The following is a 22,783-nucleotide window of genomic DNA, read 5'->3' on the forward strand; positions in this document are numbered from 1 at the left end:
GAAAAAAACCCGTCCAGGACAAATATTAAAATCCCCTCAGTGAGAAATCGCGGGCCTCGGGGACAGCAGGAACACGGGGGTACGGGATGTGGACCCACATTCCGCCAAGGTTGTGGAAATCAACACTTAAAACTGATTCCGTGGCAGAGAGGCATGGTAGCTACGTGGTAAGCATGGCCACCCCTGGGTTGCCTGCTGGACCTGGGGTGCTGTTTGTGTGGAATCCGTATGTACCCCCCCCCACCACCATGTTCATGTGGGATCCTCCGGGTGCTCCGGTTTCCTTCCAGGGTCCAAAGACATACTGGTAGCTTTATTGCACTCTGGAAAAGACTGGCCCCGGTGCGAGAGTGTGCATGTCTGTGTATATACCTGTGCGCATTTTGCATATATTCTATTGTTTTACAGTGACCATTAGCATAATTTTCACACACCTAACTCTTACTTTATTTTGTATGGCTGTTCTTATTTTAATTTTTCGTCTGTTCTGATGTCTGTTTTTGCTTGTCTTGGGCTGGGCTCGACTTCCCTTCGGGATCAATAAAGTCTGATCCATCTATGTCTGTGTCAGTGTGTGCCCTGTGAGAGACTGCTGGCCCTGCCTTGTGCCGCTGCTTGCTGGGATAGGCTCCGGCTCCCCCCTGACCCTGCCCTGGGTACAGCAGTTAGAAGACGGATGGATGGATGACTCCATCTGCCCCGTGTCTTTCGTGGAGGACAGCCTCGTGTGGAGGGTGCGACGAGGGGAATCGAATTCCACCTGCTTTCCACGAGGTTGTGAGACCCAGGTGGGCCTGGCCAGGGCAGGCGAGGGAAACCTGCCTCCCATGAAACTCAGGTGTCGGACCGGCCCCGAGAGGGCCTACCCACTGGCCTGCTGGCTGATGGGAAGACTCTTCTCTTTTGACCAGTGAGTGGGCAAGAGGACATCTCCACAGATTCATACGTTCCCAGTATTATCAAATCAGGACAAAGATGCACAACTGAGAAGAGAGGCTGTTTGGGGTTTCTCGCTATTTCGATCCGATTTTAATAAGCAACAGTTCATTTTCACCCGCTGCACCCCGATTTCCAACTGCCAACTGTTAGTTTTAAGCTTTCCTGTGCCCGTCCCCACAGGAGTGACTCTGACATGACCCTTTTGCTTGAGCCTGCAGTAGCCCACGATGGCATTCGTTTGTGATGTGTCACTTTGCATCTCTGATCTCAGCCCGTGACGACTTCATCAGCCTGCTTCGCCTGCTGTAGCGCGAGTCACCAGTGAGCGCACCCACAGCAAGGAGGCAGCTTTAAAGCCAGTCACCGGCCTCACTGATCAGGCTCTGGCCCTTCACAGCTTGGTACCAACAACACGGTTCCTTTGTTCAAGCAAGAGCCGTCCACATCCTTGGACTGCTTTTGTTCGAAAACGCAAAACTCCAAGGCATCCAGCTGCCTGGTTTCATCTGGCTTAAAATGGGAATAAGTAAGATTGGGGGAAAAGTAAAAGCAAACTTCACTGGAAACTAGGAGCCTGTTCATTCCAGCGTCCTTTATTTCCGCATCAAAACTCCCACCTGGCTTGCGGTACACACGGATACCTCATGAGACCAGAAATTCGGAAATTGCTTCATCCACGGGAGAAATGTAATAAATGCCATCGGATAATATACTCCCATTCTCTCAACATGCCAACAAACACCAAAATCACACTCAACCTGATGTACTTTTCACTCACAACCAGAGGTTGCATTGATGTGCAGGGGTTTGTAATTTAGGACTGGCAGGTATGCTGGGAGTTTGATGTGTTCGGGATTCTAAGTCACATCAAGCCAACTGCATGGGGTCTGGAGAATCCAGAAAGAAAATCAAGCCCTGGCAGAAAACTCCAGCTGCTTCGTACCTAGAATATCGGAAATGACGACAGGCTGACGTCAGTGTTTTGCATTTATGAAGATACTGAGTCACCTTTCTCGGGGTGCCTGTGCCTTTTCCCCAGGTGCTTTCACCTGAAAAATCAACAGAGGGTGCTGTCTAAAGGCTCAAAACAAAAAAAATCTTGTACCAATGTTTTCCAACACTGACACACAACTGGAAGCCACTGACCACTCCATACTTGGGAAAGAAAGGAGTGGTGGAAGAGGGCTTATCATTGAGAAATCCTGCTAACCAATAAAACAACACCAGGGTGGGAGGAGAGGGATGATTTCTGTACAAGGGCGCTGAGTCCAAGGAATTCACATTCCCTCTGGAACCTACAAGGAACAGGCGACTAGATTTGGCAGTGTTTGAGCCTGCTCCGTTTCGTGCCCGGTGTTGTTTCGGCATTTCCATCTCTACGTTCAGTGATGAGAGTGAGGTATTCCTGATCTTCCTGAAAACACGAGGGGAGAACGGGGAGGGGCACCTGCCTGTCCAGAACAGTGGCAGTGAGGTGACAGGAACCCTGGGACAGGTAGGCAGGCAGCTCAGTGTCTAAACAGGGGGTTGGACGCCTGTGTGCGAGATCCACTTAGCAGCTGTTGTGCCCAGCTCTCGAGGCAGGTTTGAGGAGTGCTGAAACGAGGTGTGGGGGGTGAGGGTGGACCAGTGGGATGAGGGGTGCCCCAAAATAAAAAGACTCTCGCTGCATGGTGTGTTTAACCCATGTCAGGTTTTCTACAGCAGCAGTTTTCTGGCACGACACCAGGCACAGATGCCAACAGGTAAAAAGGGGTATATTTCACATTTTAACCCCCCCACTCTAACCTTCCTATTCAGACTTCCTCTTGGTATAGTACAAAATCCTGAGAAATGTTCAGAAAGATGCTGCAGGGTCACGGGCGAGACTCCTGATGCGGATCAAACGGCCAGGGTGGCAGGGATCTGAGGTGTCCTGAGGTGGAGGGGTAAGAGGGGCGGGCTGTCCTTAGTCTCTGTGGTTGTTAGAGACATCGGCCGGCAGTTTGGCTTTCCTGCGGCTGCCCGTCAGTACGCGGTAGCACCCCCGCAAGATCCGGTACATCCAGATGGCGTTAAGGATGTCCAGGCTGACGCTGGACAGGATCCAGGCCACCTGCGCCCCCAGGCCCAGGCGCTCGAAGGCCGGCGTGCCCACGGTGGAGAGGACCCGGCTGTAGTACGAGGGGATGACGGCGATCCTCACCAGGAAGAACACAACGGACATGGCCACCCCATTCAGCACCACACGCCGGTCGGAGCGCGGGTACGAGAGGGCCTCGAAAAACCACCTAGGGGGGGAGACAGAGAGCAGAAACATCAACTTTAAGACCCGAGGCGTCCCTTCTGGTCTGGCATTTTCCCCCAATTTTCACCGGGAACTGTGACAGATAAAATAGGAAACTGCCCAGCAGCGGTACCGAGACTGCCGGTGTTCTGTGATCGCACAAACACAATACGACATGACACTGGCACAAACACAATCACAGACAACAACGCAAGATAGAACACAGCTTGTCACGGACAACAAAACAGACACAAACAATACCCCACAACAAGAGGAAAAGCTCTACTCACCTCTGGTTGACAAAGGGGGTGGACAGCTCAGAGAGGAGACGGAAATTGGCAAAATATGGCAGAAGTCCTCGGCTCTGGAACAGGAGAGCTGGCATCAGAGCAGAGGGGTGGGCACAGTCGCTGTCCCAGTCTCGCCAGCCCAAACCCAGTACATAATCGTTGTGTTTATAACAAAGAATACTTAGTGCTTCTCCCACACTAGAGATTCCAGGACAGTGCTGCTTATCCTCCAGTATTAAAATGTGAGGTATACGATTAATCAATCGAGGTGATCTGATCAGTAGGTGCTTTTCTCTTTCCTTACCAGCACATATCCATAGGCATAGAGCGCTGCCAAGTGGTGGCACACGAAAAAGCTGTCTCCTATGGTGTTCCAGTTGCACGCCAACAGCACCAGATCTGCAACAGGAAAAAAGCAATGTTAGTGATGGCCAAAAAATCCACAGCCCAACAGGGTCTGACTAAAATACATTCTGCAGCACAAGAGTGCAGAGAAAGGTTCCTGAGAAACTGATTGGCAGTTTCTCAAGAGCCACAGGGCGCTTCTGTTTTCTATCTGTGCCTGCAGCTTCTTAACCGAATGAACTCTTAGATCAATTGGCTGTCTTGTAGTCTTTTAACAACTGAGGGGTGTAAAGGTATCTGGAAAACCTGCAGACCTGTGAATTTCCAGGACTGGACTTTGCCACTCTGGAGCTAGTTTTCACTAAGGCATCGGTCTCCCTCTGGTGGACAATGCACAAAACTGCATGGCAATAAATCATTTTTTTTTTTGGGGAGCGCTTGTATTTTCCGCCTTGATCCACTTCACACCGGATCGCACGTCTGTATACAGATACATGCATTTGCAAGCTTTGGTACAACACAGGCAGGCACCTGGAATCAGAAGCCAGGCAGTACTCTAACTCATGGGGTGTAACTATTCTTTGCTCAGCCTAATGCAACCGTCAGTGTATGTACATGCATTAAAAATCTCTTCTCCAGATGAGAGTTAGCTGACTGGTTTAACTTTCGCTTTCCCCTCTCTTGGCAATAATCGGCCTGAAAAAGGCTAAAAACTGAAAAAGTTGTTTCTCAATGCCCTTTGATCACAGAATGCTCAAACTGGTTTTTCGGCTGTGGGATTGGAGGTGAGATAAGGCAGGGCTTGCGATCGGATTTGGCTTTTCAAACAAAGGATGAAGGCAATGCCCAACGGGCTTGCGTCAGGGCAAAGGGTCATGGGAAGGGATACATAGCAGGGTGAGGAGAAAGCCAGGAGCGGAAACACGGCTTTAATCCTGTTAGGACCACGGGGGAAGGCAGGGGTGTCTCATGCATGCGGTTTGTGAGGACGCAGTCCCAGATCCGTAACGGGAAACGCTCCCTTCCCATTCCTGAGGGGTTGGCGTGGACGAACAGAGCACAGCTCACCGTACAAGAGGTAGCCACAGGTTATCCCCACGTTGAGCTTCACAAGTCTGGGATCCCCCCTGGAGGAGACAAGGCAACACAAACAGTTGAGGGTGAGGAAGTGCGCGGTCATACGGTACACTCTATGGTACAAGGGGCAGCCCCTACACATTGCACAAGTTTGCAGTCTGTAATCAGAAGGCTGGCTATCTAATCGGCGCAAGGCTGCACCTTCCCCGTGATAAAGCACATCTCCCAGCTCCACTGCCTCCTGCTCTTTCTACTCCAACGCTGAAAGTTAGATAAACCAGCCCCTCAGCTCCCCACCTCGGTTCTCGCCCTCAGTAATTTGATAGCGATCGTTCACTGACTCATCTCCTTCCCCTATAATACAACACTTTTCTCTATTTCTTTGCACTTTCTCTGCACGATATACACAGCTACAGTATTTCTACTGACTACAGCTATGACACCCTGCAGTCTGGCCTGGGCTGAAATTAGCTTTAAGCCTTTTGGGGCTTTGGATGGAAGACCGTGTGTGTGTAGTGGGGCTGGGGTTCCAGGAAGAGGCACAAAGAGTGGTGGGAGTCTGTAACAAGCTTGCCGTTATTGTTGAAGTCCAGAGATTCCTGAATAACTGGATGTGCAAGATCCTCGGTTCAATGATCTGATCAGCAACCAAACGAACAAGATGAGTTGAACAATCTCCTGTTGTTTGCAACCTCTTATGTTTTTCAAGTTTCCCCAACGGGGGAAAAGCACCTGCAGAATCTTCTAAGGTAGCTGATGCTACAGCCATAGTTTCTCGATCCTCTATGACAGGTGTGTCCAGTCCTTGTCCTGGAGGGCCGGTTTCCTAGGCCTTTTAAAGCGCCAGTGCTGGGAGACTTCCTGGAGGAAGTTAAGCACGTCCCAATAACCCAAGCATCAAGAGCTGAGCTGGAATTAAAAAAAAAACAGCCTTCGGACACTGGAGCCCCCCAGGATCACGACAGGTGACCCGTCAAGCACTGCCAACGACCACAGATGCTGAACTCCAGACCCTCGAAGAACAAGAATCCAGATTTTCTAGATCCCTTTCAAGCATCAACAACCAAAGCCCCTAGGATAAGTGCTACTGTAAATCCGTCCAAGTCATCTAAGCAGCAGCTCAGTCGGCTCAGTAAGAGCAGAACATGTGGCCCTACAGGACCGGCCATTCAATCTGCCGAGCGTAAAAACATGAGTTTTGCAATCACACGATCATCAAAAGCAGAAGGGGTTGGGGGTTTGGGCTAATTAGCACTGGATTTAAGGGGGGGAAAAAGCCGCTTATGAGATTGTGGATTCCATCCCCCATTTGTAACCGCGTTGTTCCCGTATTTTTTTCCCACTCAAGTCCCAGCAAGACGCGGAGTGCCCGTTTCTTAATGGCACCATCGCGCTGAAGCAGTTTATCCGCCAGGTTTAAGGCTAAGCCCTTGGAGGTGACGCCCGGGGACCCTGGCACGACCCTCGCTGGCAGAAGAGGAGTTCCGGGCGGGCTATAAGCAGCAACAGAACAGGAGGAAAGGGAAAAAAACCAGGAAAACAGGCAGGCAGAAGCCTTGGAGGAAAGAACAGACAAGTGGAGTGGCCATGGAGGCAATGGGGCACAGAGAGAGAGATGGAGAAGGAGAGAGGAGAGAAAGTGATTATCAACTCCCTCCCCCCCCAAGGGAGGAAGGAACAATAGCAGATCTGCACTAATCCGAGCTTGAAGGGGCAGGGGGGGGGGGGGTGTCACATGGGGGTGGGCGTCTGAGCTCTTAAAGGGCTGTTTGTTTCCCCATGAAAGAGGCCTTGTTCTTCAGGGAGGGTGGGGGGGGTGACAGAGGGAGAGAGAGAGAGAGAGAGGAGCCCCAGAATTGCAATGTGTTCCTAAGAGGCCTAGAGCCACGCAGTGAAGGAAACAATCTGTCTTTCTGCAAGAGCTCCATACTGACACAAACTGCATGTGCTAACTGGCTCTGCTACAGAGATTCTGTGCACACCATGAATTGCAGGTGCCATGTGCACAAAGTGGAAAATCCACCTGCTGTGCAAGAATCTGACAGGCATCATATCCAAGTTTAGGGTTCGTGTTAGCAGCTAGTTTCAGGTTTGGCCATTGACTGAAAACATGGTTTGTTGGTGTATCATATGGTGCAGTTCTTATCTGTGCTGTCTCCTAAATGGAGCTGGCCATAAGAGAGAGAGACAAACTCCGGCCACTCGTGTTCACAAACAGCTAACGTGGTGGTCAGACCTGTGAATTTTCTCGAAGGAATCAGGGGTCACACTATAGAATGGGGCAGTCCAGAGCAGCCGATCAAACCTTACAATAGACACAGCTCAGAGCAGCCAATCAAACCTAGTGGCCAGTCCAGAGCAGCCGATCAAACCTTACAATAGACACAGCTCAGAGCAGCCAATCAAACCTAGTGGCCAGTCCAGCACAGCCGATCAAACCTTACAATAGACACAGCTCAGAGCAGCCAATCAAACCTAGTGGCCAGTCCAGAGCAGCCAATCAAACCAAGGGGGGAGGAGACCAGACCTTGTTTAAACTTGATCCTTGTAAAATACACAAGAGACCAACTCCTCTGCCCAGCAGGCAGTTAGCATTCTGATCGAACTGTGTCACAGATGCCCTTTTACAGGAAATGGACAGGGGAACATGGACAAGTGGGTACGGCAAGATGAATAAAATGCCAACAAGCACACACACAGAGCAACACACTGACAAAAGAAAAGTTAGAGAGGGCGCAGGGCAGTAAAAACCCTACAGGCCTGTGCACCTTCTTTATGGCTAGTAAGTTGAACCAGAGAGTCAGAAATCGTAGTGGAAAGCAATGCAAGAGTTAACAGGAAGTAGTGGAAAGCTGGGAGGTCACAGGTAGCGGTGCAGCCGGCTTCACTGCCGCCCACTTCACTCTCACGCTGCGAGCAGACTCCACACACAATCAATCAATCGATTTGCTGTAGCAGCCTGCACAACAGTTTGCCCCAGAGCTCTTTTACAGGATTATACAGCAACATTATTGCCGTAGATTCAATAGTGAAGTAATGCAATTGCAATGTTGTACAGCAATAACTCACCATGTGGACACAGGGGAGAGGAAAAGAAACCCCCCAGCTGAAGGAAAGAAACCTATAGTCCGATAGTTGCCCCCCCCTCCAGGCAATGAGTCCATGGTGCATTAATTATAATAACCCCTGGCCAATCTCTGCGACCCCCTTCACGGGCTGGGACCCTGCTGTCCTGAGGTGTTCCTGCCTGCGCCGCACTGACCTGTCCGTATCACGCGTTGGCCTCTATCCCACACGGCAGGACTCAGGACACAGCGGAACAGCTAGCTGCAAATTCAGGGTTTCTCCGCCCGTCTCATCACCGCACCCCCCCCCCCCCCCAAACTCTTTCCCTTTTGTCACTCTTAGTCTTCCAGTCTGCCCTCCCCAGCACGTTTCGCAAACGTCATGACAAGAACAGTACACGCAGCCCATCAGCGCAACAGTGTTTTTATACTCCCGGTCCCAGTGAAGACCCTGATCCGGGTTTCTCCACTCCCAGTCCCTCTGCGGACCCTGATCCAGGCTTCCCACTCCCAGTCCCTCTGCTGACCCTGCTCCAGGCTTCCCAATCCCAGTCCCTCTGAAGACCCTGCTCCAGGCTTCCCAATCCCAGTCCCTCTGAAGACCCTGGTCCAGGCTTCCCAATCCCAGTCCCTCTGCGGACCCTGGTCCAGGCTTCCCAATCCCAGTCCCTCTGCGGACCCTGCTCCAGGCTTCCCAATCCCAGTCCCTCTGCGGGTCCTGCTCCAGGCTTCCCAATCCCAGTCCCTCTGAAGACCCTGATCCAGGCTTTCCACTCCCAGTCCCTCTGCTGACCCTGGTCCAGTCTTCCCACACCGTCCTTCTGCTGACCCTGATCCAGGCTTCCCAATCCCAGTCCCTCTGCTGACCCTGATCCAAGCTTCCCAACCCCAGTCCCTCTGCGGACCCTGCTCCAGGCTTCCCAATCCCAGTCCCTCTGCTGACCCTGATCCAGGCTTCCCAATCCCAGTCCCTCTGAAGACCCTGATTTGATCCAGGATCAGGGTCTTCCTGACCCTTCTCATCCCTTTGAAGACCCTGATCCAGGATTCTCAAACCGGGTCCCTCTGAAGACCCTGATCTGGAAATTGTTACCCCAGATCCCCACAGCCCGTTCCAGATCCCACATATGTGACCCCACAAATGACGCCAGATCCATGCTTCTTAATCTGGTTCCCAATAACCCCAGACCTGGGAAATGTATTATGTGCTGAACAGCTATTTTATTGTTTCAAGTGCAAAGCATGCAGGGAAGGATGTTAAATGAAATAAATGAAAAAAATAATATTGATGAAAAGAATGCTGCAATAAAGAAGACATTTTCAGATGGGAAGGTAACTTCTGATTCCTGTACCCAGAATCCAGCGATTCTGTATTTCACACTCTCACAAAGATAATGCTACAAGCAGTTGTGCCCTGCTCCTTTCATCACATGAGGTGCCAAAATCTAAAATCCCAGCTGGATCAAGGCATAATATTCCCTGAGTCTGATCCCAGATACCCTCACAGATAGCTATTTTCACATTTCTAAATGAGGATTTAGTTCTCACATTCTGCAACAACAACAACAAGTGGTCGCTGACAGGGAAACATGTTCCAGCCCTGGCTGTGCTGGCCCTCACGTTGTGAGAATCTGCTCCCAAGGCAAATACCAACAAGAAGTGATTCATTACAGTGCAGTGAAACTTTCTGATTTGCTCTAAAAATCTAGAGATTTTTCCTGGAGGTGAATAAATACACACGCAACTATAGAAAATAGTTTGCCTTTCAATTATTCTGATTTTCAAGCGGTACGTATGCTCCACTCCCCTCCCTCAATTCAGCCCTAATGATGCATCTGACGTCAAGCTAAAAGCCACTCAAAAAAACAAAACAGGAGGAAGTGCTAACAACCCCTGGCTTGACCGATTTCCCCATCTGGCTGAATCCAAAGACCAGATGCTGTTTAAAGAAAGTTTACAATATCGTTCGGAGACCTCTGGCTGCCTGTGCAGAATAGAGACTAAAGAGGATGTGCCGTTTTCCCATCTCCTGAACAGACACCTCGTTCAGCAGCTCCGCCGACCGGCTGACTCCGGCAGGCATGGAAATGCTGTTTCCGATAAAAAGTATTATTCCATCAGGTGAGATGGTCCTGTCTATGCATTTTCCACCCAAACCGTTCCTTACACACACACACACCCCGATTCCCACAGCTTGTAAACATCTCCATGTTTTCTTACAAGGGGGGTGAGAGGTAAGATCTCAACTCACTGTCTCCTTGCCAACTGATGGGAAGGCTTAAACACAGGGGGAAGCAGGAGAGGGGGTCTCTCTTACCAGACAGGGTCTTCATTGACAGCATCATCAAACCAGAGGATGTACAGGCAGAAGAAGCCCACAACCAGAGCGTGGACTGTGGACACCAGCCTAAAAACACACACATATACACATGAACAGCTCAATGCACTGAAATTGGCCATAATTTAAAATAGGAACAAGAAGAGATTTATTTCATGCTGAAAAGAGAAGAAAAGAAACGTAATGTTTTGGCTGTGGAGAAATGTGTGCTTCTTTTCTTCTCTTTTCAGCATGGAATTAACCTTTGCTTGTTCCTTTGCAGCCTACACACGCTGACGCAGGTCCCTCCTTGAAATATTTTTTCAAGACTAAAGAGATTTATCTGCTTTAACCCGTGTGTAGCATACCATTTGAATAACATCTCCCAGGGTAATTCCAGGATGACTGAGGTCACATTCTCCAAAACCCTAAGCCGAAAGGCGATTGCTCCTGGCAAGGGACGCAGAAACTTGTAGTCTGTCCAGGGTGAACAGGGCAGGTGGGACGGGGCTCCCAAGACCCTGGAGGGGAAGCTAGCCTGTTGTCAGGCACATGTCTATGCATGATTTAGAGACACCGGTTCACCTGGCCTGCCTGTCTTTGGGAGGAAACCAGAACACCTGGGGAAAATTCACAGAGACACTGAGAGAACATGCAAACTCCACACAGAAGGCACCCATGTTGGGAATTAAACCCAGGAAACCAAAAACTGTGAGGCTGCTGCTGTATCCCACATGCCCCCCCACCCCATGCTGCTCCTTTCAAGAAGCCAAGAACATTTAATCTGTGTGGCTGACAGAGCAATCTCTGAACTCCCTGCGTCACGTCTTCCCGCCTTTGATATCTGGCTCTACGAGACCTCTGGACTCTCTATCTGTTTTAAGAGAAGAGCCCAGCCCGAGAGCTCTGGCTCTTATCAGAACACAACCGGATAGAAGCCTCAGCAAACACCATTAGTAATGTTTGCCTGAGAAGCCCTTGTGTACGAGAGAGAAGAACTGCGAGGATCCTGTCAGGATCCGCCACATCAGGGTAAAGGTGGAAAGGGAATTGTTTTAGCCATGAGAAAACAGAAATGAGAAGGGGCTTGTGGATTTTCTGGTGGCCTCATTAAAGGTGCCCTTTCAGAGCCATGGAACCAGCACTGGTTGTAGCCCTGGGCCAGTATCAGTGGTTTGTTAAGAGCCACTGGGCAGGGGGTAAAGCTGGTAGGAGAGTCCTCATCTGGCCTTACAATCCCAGTGCGCCGAGGCCAGCCGGCCAGGCGCCTGTGTGCCCGCAGCTTTATTGGGGAAGGCGCCACCGCCAGTCCTGCGAAGCCGTGGGCTTCCGAGCGCGAAGGAGCAGCAGGACGGCCCGAGAAGAGCACGCCGCACAGGCTGGGCCGGGCCGAGCTGAGATGGAACCAGGGCAACCAGAAGAAAAGCTAACTATTAGTTACCGAACTCCTTCTTCTGTATTTTTCATTTTATACCCACTTCAAGCGCCTTCCTGGGTGTTGATGTTGGCGAGGGACGTGCCAGTTGCCAGTCAATTTAACCTTCCTGTTAGGCGCTAAGGGGCCTAGCGGTGTTTTAGAAAAGGCAGACACGCTTCTCCGTCCTGCTCGCCAGCTGAACCACATCCGCCTCCTCGTGCGCCTTACAGGAGGGCGAACACTGGCTGGCACCTGGCCCTTTCCTCACTGGCATCAATGCCTAGGAAGTCGCAGCGGTAGCTGATAAGAACCGAGAGAGCCCTGACCAGCTAACCCCAACTCTACCCCTGGCAGTGCCAGGTCAATGATGTGCCCGGAGAGCCCAGAATCTAGTCGCCAGCGGGCTCAGACACGCGACATCTGAGACACAGAGATCCGCCTGTGCTTGAAGTGATCTCGGGCTGACTGGAAACGCAGCAGACTAAGAGACGCTAATAGATGCTTGGCTTCAAAACAACGAAATGCTGCTGGAGAGCTGAGCATCTTCAGAGCAAAAAAATACCCTTTTGTGTCCTCTATGGCGAAGGAGGGGAAGCATACAGAATTCCTGTGGTGTACACACACAGGAGAGATTTGCCTGTGGTTACACAACACCTTCTCTCTCCTACATCAATGAACTTCAGAAGGAAACTCTTTTGATCAGTGGCTGGTCTTGCTGACAATGTCAGTAACGGACAACAACAGAGGTTTGTGCAGGATAACAGGATTTCCAGGCAGTAATGAATGAACATGACAGTAAAGCACTTAAATAGAGCAAACTCCTCTATAAAATGATTGATTAGAAAAAGTGGTACATTAAAAACTGTTCAAGCTTGAAGTACTGTAGGAGGTGTGCAATTTTTTTGTCAGCACTCATACCACAGGCCGGTATAACATTGTCCTTGGCGCAAGGCGATTATGCTGGGACACTAACTGCACCTGGCCATCAGTATGCAAATTCCATTTGTGTGTGACTCGAGCTCGAACACTAAAAAAAACCATGGAAAAAATGCGTCTCGTAGCACAGGGAATTCCAGCCCTTTCCAGTTAGACTGCCGTTCCCAAGCCAGGACAAGCTGGAAGACCAGTCGCCTTTGCACAGGTGCAATTACACGAGCCCCTGTCCGGAATGGGAAGGATCCCGAAATGTAGGGCACAAAAGAGCAGACAACTGCAAAGTGGGCTTTGAGCTTTTTGTGTTGGTGGACCAGTAGGAGGCGCTCTCTCTCCTCTCGATCAGAATTTCTAAATTAAGGCTGTAGTGTGGCGAGTGAAGGAGCTGGAGGTGGAGCCAGACTTCCAGACAAGATCTTAAACTGAGGACCTGCCTGCGTGGTCATTAAAGATCCCACGGCACTATTCCTAAGAGAAATAATAATAAGAAGAAAAATAATAATAATTAATAAGAATTGCTTACACTTATATAGCTTTTTTTTCTGGACACTCCACTCAAAGCCCTTAACAGGTAATGGGGACTCCCCTCAACCACCACCAATGTGCAGCATCCACCTGGATTATGTTCCTGTTCCTAAGAGTAGGGGGTTTAAACCTTTGTGTCCAGACTAAATCCCACTCTCGTCTTGAAGGAGGAATTTCACATTTCTCCACCTGATAAGCTGTGCAGTGACAGAACCAGAGTCATGTTTTATTATTACATAGGGGTCATAAATATGTTTTGGTACCTACAAATACAGTACAGAGCCTCAGAGTCTGGCTTCACTGGAGTAATTAAAATAGAGCACCTTGCTCCTGATATATCAACAGCATGCCTCCCCCAGGATCCTCCAGCCGGGAGTTCTGACCCCTGACCCCTGACCCCTGCCACCCGGTTACATACAAAGCAGAGGCTCGATAACCACGCGGGGCTCCACCTCCCTCCTTCTGTACCTGGAGTTCCACTCGGTGTGTCTGTGAGCTGGCACATGTCGATACCCCGGGCACAGCGCCTCTGACAGGCGGGGGCTGGCCACCTTGAACAGGAGCTGGAAGGTTGTGAAGCTGCTGGCCACCACGGTCAACTCTGCCATCTCCATCTCTCCCTGGGGGGACAGAGAGGGAAAAAAAGGAGTGAGGAAGACAGAAGAGGCGACAGAAAGAGAGAGAGAGAGGATGACGGGCAGGGGGAGAGAAACATAAATACAGGTACATAATATAAACCAGATATTGCACTGTGCAGAACGACTGTTTACGAGCAGAGTTCCAATTTTTGAATGCACATCAGAATACTTAGTTACATATGATCCTTTTCATGTAACTGCTATCATGTAACATTAGAACGGGCAATCCTCAATAACATGGCTGGGGAGCTTGTTCCAGGCTCCCACCACTCTTTGAGTAAACAGGTTGCTCTTGTTCTTGGTTTCTTGGTCCTTTGATTCACATTTCATTGTCAATGCCCTTGAGGACTGTGAAACTTATCAGGTCCCCCACATTATCTTTGCTGCTCAAGACTAAAAAGGCTTGGTTCCTTTGAACTGCCATTCCCTTAAGCTCCAGAATGTATCTGCTTGCTCTTCTCTGGATTGATGGCAGAGCAGCAATATCTTTTCTACAACATGTAGACCAAAACCGCTCACAATATTGTAAATGAGGCCTTACTAGTGCCTTGCACAATATTGACATATCAACCCGTGATGCGGATTCTGGATTCAAACACAGTGATCAAGATTAGAGAGAGGAAGGAATGTGGAGGTTCCATATAAAGTGGCAGCATTTTTAATCTGACCAAACCAGTTTCTGGCGTGGTGAATGGCTAAAATCCAAATGATATGTTAGCAACGGGGCTGTTGGTCTAACAGCTTGTACAAACTATCGCTTTTTCGCCATTTTGCACTCAAAATGAAACAAAAGTAAAAGACTGATTCTGAGCTGGATCACATCAACTAGTGCAGACTGTGTTTGACAAATTCTGCCTGTTCCCCCCCTCCCTCACGGATCCAATCCGATTTTTAGTCTTTAGCTCTCTCAGGTTTAGTTAGTTGAGGGGCATTTGTGTCACGTGAAAATGCAAAAAAAAAAACCCAAATCATTCGGAAAGAGTTCAGCCAAGGGACTGGAAAGGGTTTGGGATAAAGGGAAGAGAGCCCTGCTCCAGTCCCAGGCACCCGCAGCCCCTGGGACAGTGATCCCTGGATCACTGAACTCCCGGGACGGTCAACGACCCAGCGCGACCTGCAGGCTACTCCAGCTAGGGTGTCTGCTCAGCAGATACCACAGCTGCCCGTCCGAGACCTGAGACACTGGGAACTTCCACAGACCCGGGAAGGGGCAGACGGCAAACCGGATTAGCTTTCATGCCGTCTTTTATCGCAAAGATCCATTTCCTGCCTAGCGTCGCTAACCCCGCCAGAGATCAGGTCCAGAACAAACCTCCCACACTCAGGAGGTTACGTTAAGTGACTCATGACTGTCATTCAGCCATTTCTCGCAGGATCCCTCTCAATGAAATAACTGAACCCTGCACAGACATAATAATAGCCTACATCTGAGCTCTAATTGTTTCGGAACATGTAGGGGGTGGCCCTTTTTAACCATTCTGGTTTTGTAAGTATCTTCTAATCTCTAACCTTTGAGCGGAAAAGGCAGGGCTCACGAAGGCTCCAACCAAGCAAGCTGCAGGTTCGATGAAGGATTCTTCCAATACTGGCTCATTTAAGCGCTGCACAGTGCTCAAGACCAGCCTGGAATCGCCCGAGTTCAGAGGATGTTGTTCTGCTTTAAAGAGACAGACACGGGACCAGGATGGGACAGCCCTGCCTTGTCTGCCTGCCGAACATTCCTTCAATGCCAGGGGGAAAGACATACCCCTTTACAAGACAAGTCATTCGGGAGACGTTTCCCACTCCTGGGCTGTCTATACTCCAACCTCACCCCTTCGGATTCATGTAAATGCTGCTGACTTTTGCTGACGGGTTTTGCGATTCCTATAGTTTGCTGGGACCATCTGGGTCACGGCCCTTACTCAAGCAGGGTCTCACAGGGGATTTGAACCCGCACCCTGCCAGTGACGAGCTCGGAACCCTGACCTCTGACCCACGCTGCCGCCCACCACATCCTATCCGAGGATAAAAGCCCCCCACTCTTCCTCACAGTGGGGGCAACTCCTCCATCCACAAAGCCTACCTGCCATCATGTCTCTCGGACGTCAGGACACTGCGGACAGCTCGGGCTTTCCCAGCGAGCGCGCCGAAGGCACCAGACTATTTAAAACCGCTACACGACCCTCGCTTGAAGACACTTCATACACTGATATTTCCTTTTTTAAAGTTACCTAGAAAAAAAGCATCCTGGAAAATCAATCGCAGGTTGCAGAGGTGCAAGCGGATATTCTGAGAAGCAGATCTTCGCTGCTTGTTCAGAGTACCTGCCCTGCGATCCCGCAGTGCACTGAACGCACGGTTTCTTTAACGCGCAGGTGGCAATACACATCTCACCTGGAATAACACCACCCAAGAACTAAGCGGACTGAAAAGATGATGTAGTGTTTTTGTCCAAATTTGGTTTAACCCGCTTGGCTGAGGGCTGACCTCCTGGCCAGAGGACGAGGGGGCTGGGACCCCCAGGCAGAGTGAGGAGTGACCCGGGGGCCGCTGTACGCGAGGGAGAGAAGCGGATCACGTACAGAATGTGTCATGTTTTAGACAAGGAAATGACATCAGGAGTGGTAACGAAAAACTGACAGTTGAGTCGAGTTGAACCTGGTCGTCGTCATCCCTCCCGAAATGTCGTTATAAACTCCGTTAACGTGAGAGGGCCTGCAAAGAGAAGAACGCTCTTTCGCGCAACAAAAAAAGCATGTTCACAAATTCCTACCTGTCTATAACTGTCTCATGTGTTGAATTATTTAGCCGTCGTCAGTAACGTCTGCACTACATCGCACCTGATTTCTAAGGCAAAGACACCTCCCCCTTGTGTTAAACTATCTGCTAACGGCTTTTCTGCGCTTTGCACTCTAGTGAGTTAGGTGACAGCACCTGGGTGCGAACGGGCATTAATTTCGCTGTTCTGCCCCCCCCCCAAAAAACCAATACAAATATACAACGAAATGGAAACGAACGTGTTAAGAAGTATTCACTGAGACCAAACTGACGAATTGGAGAATCGGGGCCGTTGAAGTGATCCTTCAGCATTTTTTTACAGTAAGGCTTCTTTCGGGTGGTCTGGGTCGCTCCTACAGCACAGGGACATTCAGGTAACCGGTGTAACGGATCTCGTCCTTTCGGAGAAAACACGAAGCGTTGAGTCGCAGTCCGTTCTAAAAACACGTCGCCATGGTCGTTAACTGTAATTTTTTCATCCAAATACAATGCATTTCCTTATTAGCTGTATAGTAAAATGACTTTTTTTTCCCGCGGCTCGCTCTGAATAACAAGTGCAAACCTTCTGTCAGGAGCATCCTCTATAAACAAAGCGCATTCTTTTCCCTTTGCAGATTCCCACAAAGCAGCTTGCCCGCTTCTAATTAATATTCCTCCCGCAGCCCCTGGGTATCGTACAGCGAATACTTAAAAGTTAGCTTTGCCCGGAATTACGAGGCATGACAATGCAGTACAAAGCCACAGATACAGATCTGGAATGAGTCCTTCTGGGATTCTTCTTAAAGGAAAAGATTTCGCCGATCTTTCTTGTTTTTTCGTGTCAAAAATCGCACGCAAGGATTTTAATAAGCCCACCGGGGCATGGCATCGCCTCCGCGGTTTCGGGGAGTGATTCCTGAGGAGGGCGGTAGGGCAGGGGGGGAGGAAGCATCGGGCCGGGACAGCACAGCCGAGCGAAAGGGGAATGTGGGGTGCAGGAAAAGAGGAGTGGGGTTACAGAAGGGGTGAAGCGCGAGGCTACTCCTGCCCCCCCGGCTCCGCTGGCGCGCGCTTACCCGCAGCTCCAGTGCGCGCCCGTGCAGCTCGCGCCGCTACCGCACGCCGTCCCGGGACGCAGGAGCCAGTGAGTGAGGACGGGTACGCGTGCACACACTTCGCAAGGGACAAGTTGCACAAGAAGACAACATCAAAACACCGCCACGTCAGATTTGCACAGCGGCGCTCAAACGGATAAGCCAAGGAAAGCTCTGAAATAAGTACTTTTTAAAAAAAAAATTAGCTTCGTTTTAAAAACCACAGATACCTGATAGACGTCGCATAAGTCTGCGTGCACGGACTGCTGACTCCCGCGCTCCCTTTCTCCGTTTCTGTGAACTACCTTTGCTTTATGCTCCCGAGGTCCGAGGACATATATCGGCTCCTGGCGAAGGATTTTGTATCCCGCATCCGGATCTAAAAGGCAGGAGGCTTTGCCTCTCCGTTTTCCCCCTGTCGCGGTCTTGAGGTGAAAACTGGGTTCCAAAAGTTTTCCTCACTCAGCTTCAACTTTTTCTTGTTCTACGCGTCTCGTTTTGGAATTGACAGCTCACAATACATGACGTCAGGGCGAGGCCCCTCCCCCTCGGCGGATACGCCTCCATTCCACGCCCCTTCACGTACACGCGCCCCAGAGCTGAAAGCCAGCGCGCGGCCGTCGCCATAGCAACCGAGTTGAAAAATTAAGCCTGTCACATAATTAACTTTGCATCCGCTTCCATTATTATTATGAAACTTTATTAAGCAGTATACTTTAAAAATTAATCATTACATTGCCTAGCCTAAAAACGCACTGTTTTTGCACAATGTTACCAGTCTTCTTGAGGGCAGGAGAAGGGCAGGATGAAACTAAGATTTTTTTTATTCACGGAAACCTGAAACAGCAATGGGTTTTCTCACTAGCTGGGTGTGTTGAGGCAATGTTTATGAGCCCTTTATGGCGTGCCAGCTGTAAGGGGCACGGCGAGATTCTATTTCTGGAGCATGAAGACATCAAAACAGAGGGTCATAGCGCTGAAAGAAGAACATGATTTTTAAAATAATATAGTATTTATAATATATAAATTATTTTCTTTTTAACATTAAAAAGAAATCAACAATTATCCTGGATAAGGACGATATAGTTGTACAGATCTACAATTTATCTGTTTAAAGCCTAACCCTAAACAAACTTACTATACAAACGAACACGTCATAGGTTTATTCAACGCTGAAAAAAAGAAGAAAGAAAACAACGTTTTGGCCGTGGAGCCTTCTTCAGGTGTGTTTTCTTTTTTCTCCAGCATGGAATAATAAACCTATTACTTGTCCCTTTGGAGTCTACGCATGCTGACGCAGCTCCCCACCTGAATTATTATACAAAGAACAACTTAAACAGGTGTACATTGACATCATGTCACATACTGTATATCATCATATTGTAGCGTTTTCGGGTTTACGTGGGTATGCGCCCTCGCTGCTACCGCCTCAGGTCGCCCCCCCCACCGCTGGGGACTCGAACCCGGGCCTCCGGCATCACTCAACAGGAACCCAGACAGTTGAACTAAAGGGAGATCGCCCGTCATAGGGAAGGGCGGTGACGTCACCGCGCTGGTAAGCCGGCTCGCACAACCTCTAATGTGGGCTGTATGTGTTACAATATATTCTGTAAATATATATGTTGCAGAATTGCACTTTATCCAGTCGGGTCCAAGCAGAATGTGTACAGTTCTGGGAGTAACGTAGATATAAATTAATGTCCTCAAAATCAAGGGGTTTCTCAATCCTGGCCATGCGGACACACACCTGCACAGGTTTTAGTTGAAGTCTGTCGTTTTCAGTTCCTAAACACGCAGGACGTGGCCTTTCAGCTGTTGTGTTTCATAGTGAGCTTAAAATGCCCAACCTTTGAACAGAACAATCAGCTTGCCGAGGTCCTACAGAGCATCCTGTGGGTGCAGTTAAGAGCTCAGCTGCAATGACAGCCAACTCGGGCGGGTTTTCCCAGGACCAGGATCAAGGAAGTAAGCTGTAAGGTAGGAAATCTAATAGGATCGAAGATGCTACTCTTTTGGCTTCTATCTGAGACAGATCACACGTGGCCTAGGTGGTGGGGAAAATGCTTTGTCTCTTTCAGGCGAGACCAGTAATGAGGATTTTGCTCTCTGCAACTAACAGGACAATGATCTGATCGGCCCCCTCCTTTACCTAATGGCTCTGCTGCGTGTCCACACCAGGAACTTCGGAAGATCTTGAAATTCCAGTTTCTCACATGAGATGCCGCAGCCGTAACGCTTCCCGGGGGAGCCGTGTGTTCCGTCTCACTGCGCCCCCAAATCTCATTCTTTCTCTTTCTCGCAGGCCCAGAGCACCACCTGTCGGAAGACTCTTAAAAATCATTTTTCACCAGATGAAGTCCGCCCGGGGACCTCCCCACGCCATACCGCTCTTCTACAGCGTTGTCGCCAATGTGCGTTGCTTAGCATGAACCTGACTTGGTTCAAGAAAATGGGAGACGGGTAGGAAAAAAAAAGTCAAAATGCGACACGTAGGCGATGAATCAGCACCCAATCAACACCGTATAGCCTGACAGAAGGATATAATTATAACAAGCGTATTAAAGAGCCGACATAATCACCACAGTAGTAACTAGAAACATTTTAACTGTATTTATTTTACATTTTAGCTTTGAACATTGCTATGCATAGAGACTATAAGCACCACGACCCACCCACCTACTCTAGCTTGTAATCTTTCTTACGTTCTTTCACCTTATTGAGCACAGAGTTTCATGATATCGGCACTCTTCAGGTTTACGGATTGGATAGATATTAATAAACAGACCACTATAAATGCGACAGATTATGAACACAAGAAATATTAACAGCAGGTATCCTTAAAAGAGCGAGCACTGAGTAATCTACCGTCTTTAAAAAAAGATTGGCTCGTTACCTGTAGCGTGTATTTTCGCTCCGTCACGCACCCACTCACACGGGAGACAGATCTCCCGCATTGGCGCGAGGCACCACTGGAGAGATTGTGATTTTTCATCTTTTGGGAAAATCGAATAAACTAGAACTATATAGAAAAACAACCCAGCATTTGCACGGTGTATTTTTAACGATAATTATTTACGATTAATGTAACATTTCATTGTTTCTAAATAGGCTTAGAGTTCCCCCTCCAATGACCTGTAGGTAGCTAAAAGCTAAATTTCTTAATTGATTACACACTGAACAAAACAAAACATGTTGCAAATGTGTTACAAGTATGTTACGAAACGCGAGCTTAACTGAATGTTCATTTGAATGTTATTTGTGATACTTGAAATAAAGTACGATTTTACTTTGTACCTACAATCACAGACCGTAGGAGGAAGCCTACAGAAATTGCAATGTTTTAAGTGTGGGAGTTGAAACGGCACCTGTCACGAATCAGCGAGAGAAAACCACGCCGAACCAGAGCCGGAGTTTGTCAGCGCCTGTAATTGGCCGAGAACGAGTCTCTGTCCCCCTCTCTCACATACAGTACACACACAACGTGCGACAGCTCCATTATCGAGCAGCGATAATGAACTAAAGTCTCGGCTTCTACAACGTTAATGCTAATGAAACGCGCCAGAGCTGCATCTCAGACACCCAAATAGACGGGGCCGTACTAATTGAACTGTAAAAGCACGAAACTCCTTTCAAGTCACGTTTTAACAATCTCCGTGAGAATATCAGAGGACACAAAAACAACCTAACAGAAGCCAGGCTGAGCCATTGTAGTCACAGTGCCTAGGGTCTACGAAGGAGGGAAACACGAGCGACTAACGAAAAACGAGCTGAAACAACATGCTTGCGATCGACTCTAGGTGCTCCAAATCAATAATCACACGCTAGCGGCTGTTCTAGAAACTAGAAGTATCGAAGCGATGTTCGCTCGACTTGCTCCATCAGTCGCGCGGTTTAGCGTGATTCAAGTGGCGTTTACCCCTATTTTTGCACATTTCGGAGTGAAAGTGCCCAGGGCCTACGAACACCAAAATCCGGCTCTGGTTTGAGCAACATCATTTTCTGGTAAAAAACCCCAACATATATAGCACGTCAAACACGCACAAAAAAATCTTAAAACGCACATAAAAACAGCGGTTACCTTTTTTCATTATAAGAAACCGCACCTCATATCAGAAAATGAATACTGGAAAAGCTCCAAAGAATTACACTTTTTTAACAAAAATGTTAAAACCCGTGAACAAACGATAAACGAGGACAACCATCTATAACCTGGATGGGAAGGAAGTTGCACTTATTAGCTATTTCCGGTCACAGGTAAATAATTAAAACAGGACAAAAACACAGTACATGAATTCATGGAGTTGACGTGCCATACTCACTACTAACACAAGAGGGCGATGTTTTCATTCTTTCCTGGATCAGCAGCATGTGTGGGATCTGGCTTCGAGTACCATACTGTTGGAAGGCAGTCAGGGAGAGCAAATCTTAAAACAGAAGGACATAGGGGACACCACATAAGATGATAATTCTCTCCAAGTTATTATTACTTATACAACTGCTTACTCTAGTAAGCCAAACACTTTTAATTAGTCCGATTATTACATAATGCCCAACCACATATATGCATGTTCCATAGGAACTAACCATTTCATGCATTCCAGTGGGAACAGTCATCAACAGCCCATCATGTGCCAATCCTAATAATTTTTGAGTACTGCAAAGTAGTAGCAGACCAGACCAGTTCCTCTGTGTGCTGTGCCGTACGGAAAAAAGTCAGATGCAATAGACCTTACAAGAAACACCTCTGGTGAAATGCTGCAAGCAACAGCAGACCTGGCTAATGTGTCGATCTGGATAGACTCAGGGGTTACCAGGCAGTGGTTGATGGGTAAAACAGACACACAGGCACACAAGTAGCAAGCTCAGTTAAGGCCCTCAAGAAGGAGCTACAGATTCTCCTTTCACAGGTTATATACCTGTGTTCGAGGTTCGAGGTTCTGGTGGGGAGCTGTGTCAATGTGCATTGGCTGCAAAGGAGCAAGTAGAGGATAATTCCACGCTGAAAAGTCGACAGAATAAATATGTTTCAGAGGTTGAGCTCTCTTCAGGGAAGAGGGTTAGAGCTATAAAGGTGTGGGAATATGAAGCACGGGAGCTTGATATATATAAATACAGTAAATACATACAGTATAATACAT

General features: G+C 48.8%; 1 protein-coding gene across 5 annotated transcripts; it reads right to left on the reverse strand.

Moving 5' to 3' along the window:
• Window positions 1-1,511: 1,511 nt before the first annotated feature.
• tlcd4b (TLC domain containing 4b) lies at window positions 1,512-21,835 on the reverse strand. 5 transcript variants are annotated; one of them, XM_088932681.1, is made up of 9 exons: window positions 21,724-21,835; window positions 20,539-20,664; window positions 19,795-19,961; window positions 13,643-13,794; window positions 10,300-10,389; window positions 4,909-4,967; window positions 3,800-3,894; window positions 3,496-3,569; window positions 1,512-3,209 (listed from the first exon to the last, which is right to left on the reverse strand). In XM_088932681.1, exons 4-9 carry the CDS (start codon window positions 13,786-13,788, stop codon window positions 2,888-2,890), a joined length of 786 nt encoding a protein of 261 aa, XP_088788807.1. In that variant the 5' UTR covers window positions 13,789-13,794; window positions 19,795-19,961; window positions 20,539-20,664; window positions 21,724-21,835; the 3' UTR covers window positions 1,512-2,887. The 5 variants fall into 5 exon arrangements, with proteins under 5 accessions (XP_088788807.1, XP_088788808.1, XP_088788806.1 ...); XM_088932682.1 differs by lacking the exon at window positions 20,539-20,664; XM_088932680.1 differs by lacking the exons at window positions 19,795-19,961; window positions 20,539-20,664; window positions 21,724-21,835 and adding an exon at window positions 17,876-18,175.
• Between the last annotated feature and the right edge of the window lie 948 nt (window positions 21,836-22,783).

The sequence above is a fragment of the Atractosteus spatula genome, chromosome 14 (genome assembly GCF_055471065.1).
Source record: "Atractosteus spatula isolate fAtrSpa1 chromosome 14, fAtrSpa1.hap1, whole genome shotgun sequence".
Taxonomy (NCBI): domain Eukaryota; kingdom Metazoa; phylum Chordata; class Actinopteri; order Semionotiformes; family Lepisosteidae; genus Atractosteus; species Atractosteus spatula.